The 13,833-nt window shown below is 48.5% G+C and overlaps 1 protein-coding gene across 1 annotated transcript; it reads right to left on the minus strand.

Moving 5' to 3' along the window:
- Positions 1 to 8,231: 8,231 nt before the first annotated feature.
- LOC123083782 (uncharacterized) lies at positions 8,232 to 13,090 on the minus strand. The gene is made up of 4 exons (XM_044505708.1): positions 13,033 to 13,090; positions 10,407 to 10,423; positions 9,107 to 9,383; positions 8,232 to 9,029 (listed from the first exon to the last, which is right to left on the minus strand). The coding sequence occupies exons 1-4, from the start codon at positions 13,088 to 13,090 to the stop codon at positions 8,437 to 8,439; spliced, it is 945 nt and encodes a 314-aa protein (XP_044361643.1). The 3' UTR covers positions 8,232 to 8,436.
- Positions 13,091 to 13,833: the final 743 nt, after the last annotated feature.

The raw sequence follows: 13,833 nt of genomic DNA on the forward strand, positions 1-13,833 counted from the left end.
GCTCGAGTCACTCAAGGAAGGATTGTAATAATTTCGCGTGCTGTTGGGGATATAACTATTGAGTATAAACCGCCCAGGAGGGGCCGGGTTATGCTCGTGATGATTACCAATATAGAAGCCCATGAAGACATAAGAGGATGGCGACTTACGAAGGAGACTTAGTAAGAAGGCCCAAAGCCCGAAGGCGGATTAGGGCCCGTAAATGTAAACCGCCATATGAGTATGAATTTTATTGTAAGATAGGAAAGAGTAGATACCGAGCCGGACTTGTTTATGAGCCGGCCGGGGATCTATGAACCGCCGGGCGTCAACCTGTGTATATAAAGGGATGACCCGACGGCGGTTTGAGGACAAGAAATAATATATCAAGAGCCAGGTCAAGCGTATCCGCTCCCTGCTCATCGAAACCCTAGCAATACGACCTACAACTGGATTAGGCCTTTACCTTCACCGCAAGGGGCCGAACCAGTATAAATTCCTTGTGTCCTTTGTCCTGATTAACCCCTTGAAGCTAACCTCATCGCGATGGCTCCATGACTAAGTCCTCACACTAGGACATCTGCCGTGAAAATTCCACGACAGTTCGCGCCCACCGTGGGGCTATCACACGATGGTTTCAAGTTCTTAGAGGGCAACTTCGAAGGGATCAAGGGATACGCCGTGGGCTGGATGACCAAGAGTCGTCGCGGCAAGCTCTACATCGATGACGCAGGTTGGAGCCCCGATGCCGGCTCAATTGAGTACAGGTACCGGGTCCCCTTTGGCGGAATTCATGTCTTCATAGGCAAGATCGGCGAACCAGGCCCTGAGCCGGACATCTTGCACCGACATCATCGAGACGGCTCAGCATGCGAGACCCTCCAGGGTTCGGCCCGCCGTGAGTCATGCCTTTGTGGGATTTATCCATGGAGCGGAATCTGAGGATAGATCGGCATTTGGTGAGACCGTTGTTTACTCTGATGGTGAGTCATCCACCGGCGAGACCGAGTCATTGTATCAACTACAAGACGACCGGCTTGGGGGCTGTTCCGATTGTGACAATATTCCGGACCCCTATGAGCCACCGAACCGGGTTGCAATCTTCATGGCCGGCACACAACCTATACAGTACTCATCGACTGGAGTGGAGCTGATTTCCGGGTCAGTAGCGGCTGCCGGGGGAGGAGGCCGTGAGCACCCGCCGGCTCAGGTTTTAACCGATTTACTGGATAAACTGACAATGAAGTTAACAACAATGGTTAATCCGGCGGATCAAGATCTGCATAATGCGGCGGTCGTGAAGTTGCGTGACGAGATAGCATAGGCCAAGGAGGAGCTAAATATGGAAAACGCTAGGATGGCCGACGAGCGGGCTGCTTTGGATGCTCAGGCACAACGAATTTAGTCACAGTCTTACCGGCTCATACTAGACCAGAACGCTTCAAACGAAGTCATGAGGAGGAGGTATCAGACTCGTCTGCCCTTGGATTACGAGGCAAGAAATCTCATTAACACGCCAGGAGCAGGAACCTGTAACCCGGCAGTGGTAAACCGGGTCGAAGCGCCTGGGACGGGTACGGCGGTTCAGCCATGTACGATAGACCCGCCTCGTCAGAACAATAACCCGCCGCAGCATCTGCCGACGCCATCGGGTCATTATTCTAACCGTTTGGATAACATGATCGTTGTGGCATCAGGATTGGTGGCTCTTCCGGTTGATGGTGAGTCACCGATGGTGGTTGAGACACGGAGGGCTAGAGAGCTTGTTCAGACAATGCTAACTCAGCAGCAGGCTTATTCTTACAGTTGTGACAGGATTCATTCCACCCCTCACCCGAGTCGGAGTTACATCAGACATATTGATGAGCCGGCGGTGTCAAGCAGTGGACAAAACCATAACCCGCCCCGCGGACATAACCCGGCGGGCACTGGCGCTGATGCTCAGAATGTGGTGGATCAAGGTAGAGCCCGTCGGGAGGCCGAGTTAGTGGCGCAATATGCGGCCCACCAACCTACACCAGTTCGTCCAACCACTTCTGTGGAGCCAGGTGTAACCTTTAGAAATTTGGGCTTGCCATGTTTAGTACTAGATCTACATAATGAGCGTCTGCCCAAGGATTTCAAAGGTCCTCGCAAGGTGCCTAACTATACAGCCGATTTAAGTCCTAAGGCATGGATTGAGAGTTATGAGATGGCGATGGAATTGCTAGATGTCAGCGAGGCTGCATGTGATAAATATTTCCCCCTGATGTTGGAGGGAATGACCCGCACTTGGTTGAAGGGGCTTCCCGCCATTTCCATTGGGTCATGGGCCGAGTTAAAGGCCCGGTTCATCTAGAACTTCAAGGATACATGTAAGCAGCCTATGTCAATTGTGGATTTAGCCTCCTATATCCAAGAAGAAGGTGAGTCGACAATCCATTGGGTGCATCGGGTCTCAGCAATCCTGCACTCATCGGATCGCATCAATGCCGACTCAGTGGTGTTGATGTTGGAGAACAATTGTCGTTTCACGCCCCTAAAGCAGAAACTAGGGCGGCTCAAACGCCAATGCAATGACATGGGGACACTCATGGCGGCTCTGGTTAAGTATGTCGACTCTAATAGTACCAAGGACCCCGAGCCTGATGACGAAAAGCTGGTGAAGGGAAAAAGAGCAACAACGGTAAGCGCAAAGCTGATAATAGTTTTGACTTTGTGGCTAACACCAATGCACAGAATAATGGTCAGCGTCGTAAGGGTAAACCGTCCCCACGGACCGGAGGATCCGGTGTCAATCTTGAACAGATGTTAAATCAGCCCTGCCCAAGACATGGTATGCGAGAAAGACCATCCGGGCACCTCTGGAAGGATTGTTACATCATGAAGGAGTATAAAAATTCCAATCTTTTTCAAGACAGTCATGGGCCAGGTGGTGGTTCAGGATCCAGCTCTCACGGACCGGGTTATGGCGGTGGCGGCTCTAACTCTGGATTCCAAGGAAATCAAAGTAATCACGGCAACCAAGGTGGTTACAATCAGCAGAGTAATGGGGAGTCAACAGCAACAACAGTCTCGTTATCAGAGCAACCCAAAGCAGTTGAACAGTTGGCAGTACCACGTCTTCACCACAAGTTTATGCAAACAGGATTAGAAGCTTCATAAGAGGGCAGTGAATGATGTTGAACCGGCAGTTCCCCGTTACTTGCGTTGGTGTGAGCAGCCCATTGTGTGGAGTCGGGAAGATCACCCGCCCCGGGTTGATAATCCGGGTCACCTGGCATTGGTGGTCGCACCTCAGGTCGGAGCGTATAAATTTACCAAGGTGCTCATGGATGGAGGAAGCAGCATCAATATCCTGTATTACGAAACCTTCTGTTGCATGGGGTTGACGGATAAAAATCTTAAAGCGTCAAACACTGTTTTCCATGGCGTGGTGACGGGTAAGTCGGTGTACACAGTTGGTAAGATAGCGCTGGAAGTCGCTTTTGGAGATGATCATGACTCTAGGCCAGAGACATTGACCTTTGATGTAGTCAAGATTCACAGCCCGTATCACGCTCTGTTTGGACGGCCGGCTTATGCCAAGTTCATGGCGCGGCCTTGTTATGTTTATCTGCAGCTCAAGATGCCGGGTCACAAGGGGACTATTACAGTGCATGGGAGTCATAAGATAGCTCTAGTATGCGAAGAAGGTGATGCGGCTTATGCTGAGTCGGTTTGTGCAACGGAGTTAAAATTTTATAAGGACAATGTTGATCCGGCGGATATGACATCTTTGAAAAAGCCAACTACAGATCATGATCCGGTCTTAAAGTTTAAATCGGAGATGATACCAAGATGGTTGATTTTGTTCCTGGTGATTCATCCAAGCAGTTCAGTATCAGTGCTAATCTGGATCCGAAATAGGAAAACGCGCTCATCGAGTTCATCCGTGAGAACTAGGACATCTTTGCATGGAAGCCCTCTGACATGCTAGGTGTACCGGGGGAACTCGTTGAGCACACTCTTAATATTTACCCCAAGTATAAACTAGTCAAGCAGTTTCTTCATCACTTCAACAAAGAGAGGTGTAAGGCCATTGGTGAAGAAGTATCCCGGCTCTTGGCGGCTGGGTTTGTTATTGAGGTGTTTCATCCTGAGTGGTTGGCTAACCCAGTGCTGGTACTTAAGAAGAAGGGCACTTGGCCTATGTGTGTGGACCACACGGATTTAAAAAAGGCTTGTCTGGCTGATCCTTTTGCTCTCCCTCATATTGATCAGATTATCGATGCTACGGCGGGTTGTGAGCGTTTCAGTTTTTTGGATGCTTATTCTGGTTATCATCAGATCAGGATGGCAGTTAAGGACCAGGAGAAAGCAACTTTCATAACTCCTTTTGGAGCGTTCTGCTATGTGTCTATGCCTTTTGGGCTCAAGAGTGCCCAGGCGACTTATCAAAGGTGTGTGCAGAATTGTCTTCATGATCAAATCGGGCGCAATATTCATGCTTATGTGGATGATATTGTGGTAAAATCCAGAGAGAAGGAGACATTGATAGATGATTTGAAGGAAACCTTTGATAATCTCCGGGTTTATAAAATGATGCTTAACCCGGCCAAGTGTGTTTTTGGTGTACCAGCAGGCAAACTCTTGGGCTTTCTGGTATCTAATAGGGGCACTGAAGCTAATCCGGAGAAAATCAAGGCCATCACTTCTCTGGCTAAACCGGCGTGTGTCAATGATGTGCAACGTCTGGCTGGTCGTATTGCGGCGTTATGCTGGTTCATAAGCCGGTTGGGAGAGAAGGCTATCCCCCTATATCAGATGATGAAAAAGACAGATAATTTTGTTTGGAGTGATGTCGCTGATGCGGCGTTTGAGGACTTGAAGAAGCAGCTGGCTGAGCCACCTGTTCTGGCCGCTCCTGTTGATAAAGAGCCATTGTTGTTGTACGTGGCTGCCAATGTACGGGCTGTCAGCGTGGCTATTGTGGTGGAACGGAAGGAGGCAGGCAAGGAGTATCCGGTTCAAAGGCCGGTTTACTACATAAGTGAGGTGCTCATTGAGTCCAAGCAGAGGTATCCACACTGGCAGAAGCTTGTATACGGGGTGCTCATGGCTAGTAGGAAGCTTAAGCAATATTTCCTGGGTCATCCCATCACTGTGGTCAGTTCCGCTCCTTTAGGAGATATCATCCTAAACAGGGAAGCAACTGGCCGGGTTGCTAAGTGGGCCATTGAGCATGGACCTCATGGGTTAAAATATGTGCCTCGTGCGGCTAGGAAGTCCCAAGCACTTGTGGATTTCATCAATGACTGGACAGAGCTGCAGATGCCTGAGGAAATGCCAGATAACACATATTGTACTATTCACTTTGATGGGTCTAGGCAATTGGAGGGCTCGGGGTCTGGAGTTGTGCTTGCTTCCCCTCGAGGTGATAAATTCTGTTATGTTCTCCGTTTGATGTTTCCTTGCACTAACAATGCAGCTGAATATGAGGCCTTGCTTCACGGTCTTAGGATGGCCAAGGAGATGAACTTAAGCCGGGTTAGGTGCTTTGGCGACTCAGACTTGGTGGCTCGGCAAGTCTCTGGTACTTGGGATTCCAAGGATCGACTCATGGTGGCTTATCAACGAGAAGTGGACGTTATTGCTGGTCACTTCAAGGGTTATCAAGTTGAGCACGTTGATCAGAGGAAAAATAAAGCGGCGGATGCTTTAAGCCGGTTGAGTTCTCAATGTAAACCGGTGCCGCCTAATGTCTTTCTTGATGTTTTGCATAACCTGTTGGTCAAGTTACCTATAGAGGAGGATTTGGCTATTCCTGAACCGGAAGCTCAGTTGGTGGCGGCTCTTCATGTCATTCTGGATTGGACAATCTCTTATTTGGCTTATATGACCTGGGGCGAGTTACCTAAGGATGAAACCTTAGCCAGGCAGATAACCCAGCGGTCTAAGTCAATGGCAGTTGTTAATGGAGAGCTACATCATCGTAGTGTCACAGGGGCGTTTCAACGTTGTGTTTCTCCAGAGGACGGCAGTGAGATCCCGTGTGAGATTCATGAAGGAGAATGTGGTCATCATGCTGGTTTAAAATCTCTCATGGCTAAAGCTTTTTGTCATGGGTTTTATTGGCTAATAGCTCATGCTGATGCGGAGGACCTGGTCAGCAGGTGTGATGGATGTCAGAAATTTTCACGACGAGCTCATGTGCCGGCTCAAGAATTGAGGATGATTCCAATTACTTGGCCGTTTGCAGTTTGGGGGCTTGATATGGTTGGACCTTTCAAAAGATCCAAGGATAAGAAGACCCACCTTTTGGTGGCGGTTGATAAGTTCACTAAGTGGGTAGAGGCAGAGCCAGTCAGTAAGTGTGATGTAGCAATGACGGTTCAATTCATAAAGAAGGTGATCTTCCATTTTGGCTTTCCACACAGCATCATAACAGACAATGGCACTAATCTCTCTAATGGTGCTATGGAAGAATTTTGTCAACGTGAGCATATCCGGCTTGATGTGTCGTCAGTGGCTCACCCGGCCCCCAATCTAATGGCCATGCTGACAGAGCCAATCAAGAGATCTTGAAAGGCATCAAGCCCCGGCTTATGGTTCCCCTGCAGAGGACGCTGGGTTGTTGGGTGGAGGAGTTACCTTCCGTGTTATGGAGCATTAATACCACCCCTAACAGGTCTACGGGATACACACCTTTCTTCCTGGTTTACGGAGCAGAGGTGGTTCTCCCTAGTGACATCCGTCATGATTCACCTCGTGTGGCGGCTTACGTTGAAGCGAACAATGAAAAAGCGTGTCAGGAAGCACTTGACCTGTTGGATGAGGAGCGTGACATCACAGCGGCTCGTTTGGTGATTTACCAGCAAGATCTGCGCCGTTACCACAGCCGCCGAGTTAAAACCAGAACTTTCCAAGAAGGCGATCTGGTGGTCCAGCTTATCCAGGATCAGACTGATATGCACAAGTTATCCCCACCTTGGGAAGGACCCTTTGTGGTCAGCAAGAATCTAAACAATGGGTCTTATTACCTTATCGATGTTCGAGACCACAAGGACTCACGCACGTCGGAGGAAGAGACCCACCGGCCGTGGAATATTGTTCATCTTCGGCCTTACTACACTTGAGCCACTGGCTCTTCTGATGTACATATCTTGACAATGTATATATTATGATTAATATAATAAACCGGCATCCGTGTTAAAGCAGGGCCTCTATCGTTTTTCTTCTTCTTTTAAATAATGAGTTTTTGGTCACTTGGGGGCTTTTGCTTTATAAAGCGAAGTTATGATTACCCTTTGATCCGGTTTATTGGCCACAAAAAAAACATGGGGGCTTATATCCAGGTTAACAGGGACAAAGAGAGTTTGTTGCAAAAGCACAACTCAAACATAGGTGCCCCTTGAGCACAGCTCACAATATTGCTTGGGGGCTCTTTTGTTCTAAAAAACAAAGAGTTCTTATAACCCTTGTAATAGGCTTAAAAGCCAGGCTTGGAAGCCAGGTGTATTCACCTAAAACCCCGGGTTATCCTGCCTTTTTAAGTAAGCCACTCCGCCCAGGTAATCCTGGAACGACCCGACGAACGTTTGACAAGTCAATCTTATGCAGACCCTGAACTTGTCAAAGTTAAAATGATGATTGGTTATGTGAGGTCCATCTTATAAGGTTTGTAAAACGGTTTAACTCAGTGTCCTAGCAGCCCATGAAAAGCCTCGTTTTTCGGCCTGGCAGCCCATGAAAAGCCTCATTTTCATTGGTTTTTTATTTCGATAGATTGTTATTGAGGTTTATTTGACAAGGCTTATTAAACTTTATGATTATAATTCACCGGTGTTCATTAACTCGACCTGGCTTTTGACTATAAGTCGCCAGTATGAGATATTCTCTGGTATTTTTTAACCCGGCCTGGCTTTTGACTATAAGTCGCCAGTATGAGATGACAATATCCGGTGATTATTAACCCGGCCGGGCTTTCTTTATAAACCGGCAATCTCGGATAATTACCAGTACTCAAAAATTTGGGTTATCACCCTTACCGGACTTGCTTGGTAAACCAACAATGTGATGAAATATCACAGGTATGACATATTTTCAATCATATATGGTTATTATTCAGTTCAGCCTTGGCCATAAACTATGATAGCTTCCTATGGTTTATATCGGACATTATAACCCGTCCAACGGTAAACCGCCAGGACACTTTTCACCTATTGTATGCAGGAACAGATTCAAAATTGCTAATATCATAAAACATACATGGCATATCTTAAGATGGCAGATGAACAGTGTCATGCACAGCAAATATGCATGATGGCATAGCAGAATAAGAGTTTCAAGCTAGCCTATTACAAGGCGCTTGGTGCCCAAAAGAATAATTGTTTTTAAGTCACGGAGAAATCAGATGACAAAACCAGCCCCGGTTTATGAATCTTGGCCTGGCTGACTTGACGGTTGTGGATCATCCCGTGCCGGTTCATCTTCCTCTTATCTACCCAGTGGCTGGAAGTCAATGTTTGTCCAATCGATCTCCGTTAAGGATTTAAATACAGTTTCATCACTTATGAGTGTGGAGGGGTCAACATCAGGGGCATAGGTGTGCTTACGGATTGGAGGAATAAGTTCTGGAACATCATGAGTTGGCGCTTTAACTCTCTTGTTGTTGGCATCATAAATTGGCTGATAATGTGAAAGATTGGTCTCTTCAGCCAATTTGCTAGCCAATGGGCGCATTTCCCTTGTTAGGGCTCCTAGGGCATCAACATCAAATTCTGACCCGTCCTCCTTTATGCTTGGATAGACGTTTGCTAAATCGGCCGGATTAAGATCAGATATCCATGCTTTAGCCCGGGTTAGTGCAGTAAGAGCACCCGCCCTGGCAACTGATTTCTTTAGCTCTTCAAGTCGTGCAGGTATCATGGCCAGCTTCTCCAATGACTCCTTGATCAAGGTTGGGAGCACTTTGTTATAAGAAGTGGTGCAGATAACCTGTTGCACGCCGGTATATAGCTGCTCTATAAGTGTATAGGCGGCTTTCAGTTTTTGGCGCATATCTGAGCCAAGATGAGTAACATGGCTTCCTGCATCATCAAAAACATCTATAAATTGGCGTGTTATTAGATAATACATGATTTAAACTTATCACGAAGCTATTTACCAAAAATAGCAGCAGTCATGGCGTTTATTTGCTGCTTCAAGCCAGTCAGTTCCTCTACTACCGGATTAAGGGCCGCTTCAGCATCCTCATCCCTCTTCAGCAGAGTTGATTTTTCTGTAGCCCAGCCTGCCCGTTCGTTTTTGAAACTCCCCTTCAATTTTTCTATTGCTGCTAAGGCACTGGTCAGTTCATCCTTGTCCTTGGAAGATTCTGCTTGTTGAGATTTGATATTTTCTTGAAGGTCGGCGATTTGGGTTTCCTTTTTGCTAAGCTTAGCCTGCAAAAGACAAGCAATTTATGAGATAACAATGCATATTCAAAGTCCCAAGCACATAACAAGTATTATTCTTGGCACTTGGGGGCTAATGTCTATTGTTTCTTATAACTTTTTACAAGTCCCAAATCTCAACACAAGTGTCATTCTTGGCACTTGGGGGCTAATGCATATTTGCTCCAATTAAAACTATGAATTTTTCTTCTACTATCAGCTTGGTGGTTAACCGGTTTACAAAGGTCATAAACAAGAATTTTGTGCCTTACAGTATAATTAGTTGCAACTTAACATATTTGTTAAGTCGGCCCTTGGGGGCTACACAGGCAAATTTGAAGAGCTGCTATTCTAAAAAGTCCCGGTTCGTCTAGAAAGAATAAACCGGCCTTTGGGGGCTATACAGACAAAATCGAAGAGTTGTTATTCTACAAGTCCCGGTTCATATTCACAATATAAACCGGCCCTTGGGGGCTACTGGAGTTGTTGTATATAGTTCTTGGAAGTCTACAGAACATTCTATTCTATGAAGTTCAATAAACTTGGCGGCTAAGGGAAGAATATTTACGCAGAGTTCACAGCATTTACCTCATATCGTTCCTTCATCATATTCAGTAAACCGGCTTCATAGTCGCGGCTTGTGTACAAACTATTTAAAAACCCAGAATGAATATCTTGGGCACTGAGGTGGGCATAGCTTTCCAAATCTGCTTTCCACTTGCCTTTATCAATAGCAGACAATTCTTCTTTGGCACTATGTTTTGACAGAACAATAGGATTGCCTGGAGCTGCGTAAAAAAACACCAGTGACTATAACATCTTCAGTCTTGTCATCAGCAACTTTGGTGGGGCTTGACGGATTATCAGAATGAGGCATTGGATCAACTTCCATATGCTCAGCTGAGATTTCATGGTCTTGTAGTGGTGATTCATTAAGAATAGCCTCAGTATGTGTGTTAGACTGTTCTGGAGTCTCTTCCGGATCAGTGGGAATGCTGTCCTCGGCCGGTTTATTTGGTTTGGCCCTTTTACCGGCTCTGGCTTGGGCCCTGAAAACAATAAGTGTAGGTCAGGTCAGTATAAATGTGACACCCTCGATTTGACCGTACACTAGTCATACACGCAAATGTGTACGAACAAGATCAAGGACCCAAGGGAAGATATCACAACACAACTCTAGACACAAATTAAAATAATACAAGCTTTATATTTCAAGCCAGGGGCCTCGAGGGCTCGAATACATCAGCTCGAAAACAAAAGAGTCATCGGAAGCAACAATATCTGAGTACAGACATAAGTTAAACAACTTTTCCTTAAGAAGGCTAACACAAACTGGGATACAGATTGAAAGAGGCGCATGCCTCCTGCCTGGAATCCTCCTAAACTACTCCTGGTCGCCGTCAGCGGCCTGCACGTAGTAGTAGGCACCTCCAGTGTATTAGGAGTCGTCGTCGACAGTGGCGTCTGGCTCCTGGACTCCATCATCTGGTCGCAGCAATCGGGTAGAGGAAAGGGGAAAAGGGGGGAGCAAACCAACCGTGAGTACTCTCCAAAGTACTCGCAAGCAAGGAGCTACACTACATATGTGGACTGAACTGCAGAATGCCGGAATAAGAGGGGGATAGTTAGTCCTACCAAAGACTAAGCTTCTGGCAACCTCCATCTTGCAGCATGTAGAAGAGAGTAGATGGTAAGTTCACCAAGTATCATCGCATAGCATATTCCTACCCAGCGATCCTCTCCTCGTCGCCCTGTTAGAGAGCGATCACCGGGTTGTATCTGGCACTTGGAAGGGTGTGTTTTATTAAGTATCCGGTTCTAGTTGTCATAAGGTCAAGGTACAACTCTAAGTCGTCCTGTTACCGAAGATCACGGCTATTCGAATAGATAAACTTCCTTGCAGGGGTGCACCACATTTCCCAACATGCTCGATCCCCTTTGTCTGGACACACTTTCCTGGGTCATGCCCGCCCTTGGAAGATCAACACGTCGCAGCCCTACCTAGGCACAACAGAGAGGTCAGCACGCCGGTCTAAATCTTATGGCGCAGGGGTCTGGGCCCATCGCCCATTGCACACCTGCATGTTGCGAGGGCGGCCAGAGAGCAAACCTAGCAACCTCCATTACAAAGGAAATTGCGTTACGCGGTCCAACCCGGCTACCGCCGCTCAGTCGCTGACGTCACGAAGGCTTCGGCTGATATCATGACGTCGAGTGCCCATAACTGTTCCCGCGTAGTTGGTTAGTGCGTATAAGCCAGTGGCCAAACTCAGATCAAATTCCAAGATCTCGTTAAACGTGTTATTTTGACATAACCGCGGATGCCGACCAGGGCCAGGCCCACCTCTCTCCTAGGTGGTCTCAACCTGCCCTGTCGCTCCGCCACAAAGTAACAGCCGGGGGCCGTCGGGAACCTAGGCCCACCACTACCTGGGTGGAACCACCTGCCCCTTCAGCCCCCAACATCGGAATCACTTGCGGGTACTCAACGAGTCGACCCGACTTTAGTCACCACCTGTATAGCATGTATATAGTTATGTATATACCCGTGATCACCTCCCGAGTGATCACGGGCCGATAGTATAACATGGCAGACAGACAAGAATATAGGGCCACAGATGGAATACTAGCATCCTATACTAAGTATTTAGGATTGCAGGTAAGGTACCAACTACGGTAGCAACAATGATAGGCTATGCATTCGGATAGGATTAACGGAAAGCAGTAACATGCTACACTACTCTAATGCAAGTAGTATAGAGAAGAGTAGGCGATATCTGGTGATCAAGGGGGGGGGGGCTTGCCTGGTTGTTCTGGCAAGAGAGAGGGGTCGTCAACACCGTAGTCGTACTGAGTAGCAACGGCGTCGGTCTCAGTGTCTAGCGAGAGAAGAGGGGGAAGAAACAATAAATATTAAGCAAACAGATGCATAGCGATGCATGACATGACAAGTAGCGGTGCTAGGGGTGCCCTAACGCGGTATGAGGTGATACCGGTGAAGGGGGGAAACATCCGGGAAAATATCCCCGGTGTTTTGCGTTTTCGGACAGATGAACCGAAGGGGAAAAGTTGCGTGTTCGCTAGCTAGGGATGCGTGGAGGACGAACGGGCTGCCTATCCGGATTCGTCTTGTCGTTCTGAGCAACTTTCATGTACAAAGTATTTTCATCCGAGTTACAGATTATTTTATATTAATTTTCCAAGTTTTAAATTTATTTTCTAAATTTCTGGATTGAATACTAATTCAAAATATTATAAGAACTAAATGCTAAGTGCACCCGAAAGTGTACCCAGCAGTGTGTGCTAGAGACTGGCAATGGGCCCAGGTCAATAGTTGACTTAGCAGTCAACATTTGACTGGTCAAACATGAGCAGTGTGGGGGCCATCTGTCATTGGCTAGGTGATACACAGTTAGCATTTTGACTGGACAAACTGGTCAAGGTGGGGCCACATGTCATAGTCTAGAGTTAAGTTCAAGAGTTTAGTTTAACTAGGGGGGTCCACTATCATATGCTGTTAGGCTAGCTAAACCAATTAATTAGGTTAATTATTCAAATAATTAATAAACCAATTATCATATTTTATTTATTTATTTTGGTTATTCTTTTCTGTCCTTTTTTTAAAAAGGGATTGGCCCCAGTGGCTGTGCCCACGCACGAGCAGACGTAGGAGGCGCCTGCAGCACCACCTGGAGCACGCCGCTGCGGGGAGGCATGGTCGGCGATGGTTCTCGCAGCCACGGCGGCAGAGGCTTGCGTGCACGGCGAGGGCAGCGCCAGCAGCAGCAGAGCGGCAGTGGGCAGCGGGCGTTATTGGCGAAGCCGGGATGGGCGCGCGCGCGAGGTGGTGTGCACGCGCGCGGCGAGGGACACGGCCACGCGTGCGGTCGGGGAAGAGGGAAGGCCTGGCAAGGTCTTGGCGGGCGCGTGGGTGACGCGACCCCGGGCGGCCAGTCGGCACGCGGTGGCCTGAGCAGAGAGCACGCGGCCACAATGACGGGTTGCGGGGAAGGTGTGGACGGTGATGAGGGAGACGGTCAGGGGACGGGGGCGTCCCGGGCCTGCGTTGGGGAGACGGAGCGCGGTAGTGCGCGTGCGGCATGCGAACGGGGCGCCGGTGCAGCGCGTCGAGCGCATCCCAGGGGCGTGCGGCGCAGATAGAGAAGGTGGGAAGGAAGGGCAGAGCGGGATCTCACGTGCGTCGTGAGAAGAGGGTTCGGCGAGGCGCGAGGAGGCCATCGGGGAGGAGACGAGGACAGGGCAGCGGGGATGAAGGCGACGCAGGGGAGGACGACGTCGCTGGCGGTCCGGCGAGGTGGGCTCCGGCGAGGCAACGTGGTTCACGAGGGAGAGGAAGGGGGCCGGGAGGTGCCGGTCGCGGAGGGGGGTGGAGGCGCGGTGGGGCGGCCAGGGGGGGGGGGGGGGGGGGGGATTTCCCCCGATCTGAGGGGAAGGGGAT

The sequence above is a fragment of the Triticum aestivum genome, chromosome 4A (assembly GCF_018294505.1).
Source record: "Triticum aestivum cultivar Chinese Spring chromosome 4A, IWGSC CS RefSeq v2.1, whole genome shotgun sequence".
Taxonomy (NCBI): Eukaryota; Viridiplantae; Streptophyta; class Magnoliopsida; order Poales; family Poaceae; genus Triticum; species Triticum aestivum.

Coding starts and splice junctions, on each gene's coding strand:
- LOC123083782 (XM_044505708.1), bottom strand. CDS start 13,090: ATGCCTCCCCGCAGCGGCGTGCTCCAGGTGGTGCTGCAGGCGCCTCCT. Junction 9,030..9,106: donor CATGACTGCTGCTATTTTTG/GTAAATAGCTTC, acceptor TTGATGATGCAG/GAAGCCATGTTACTCATCTT.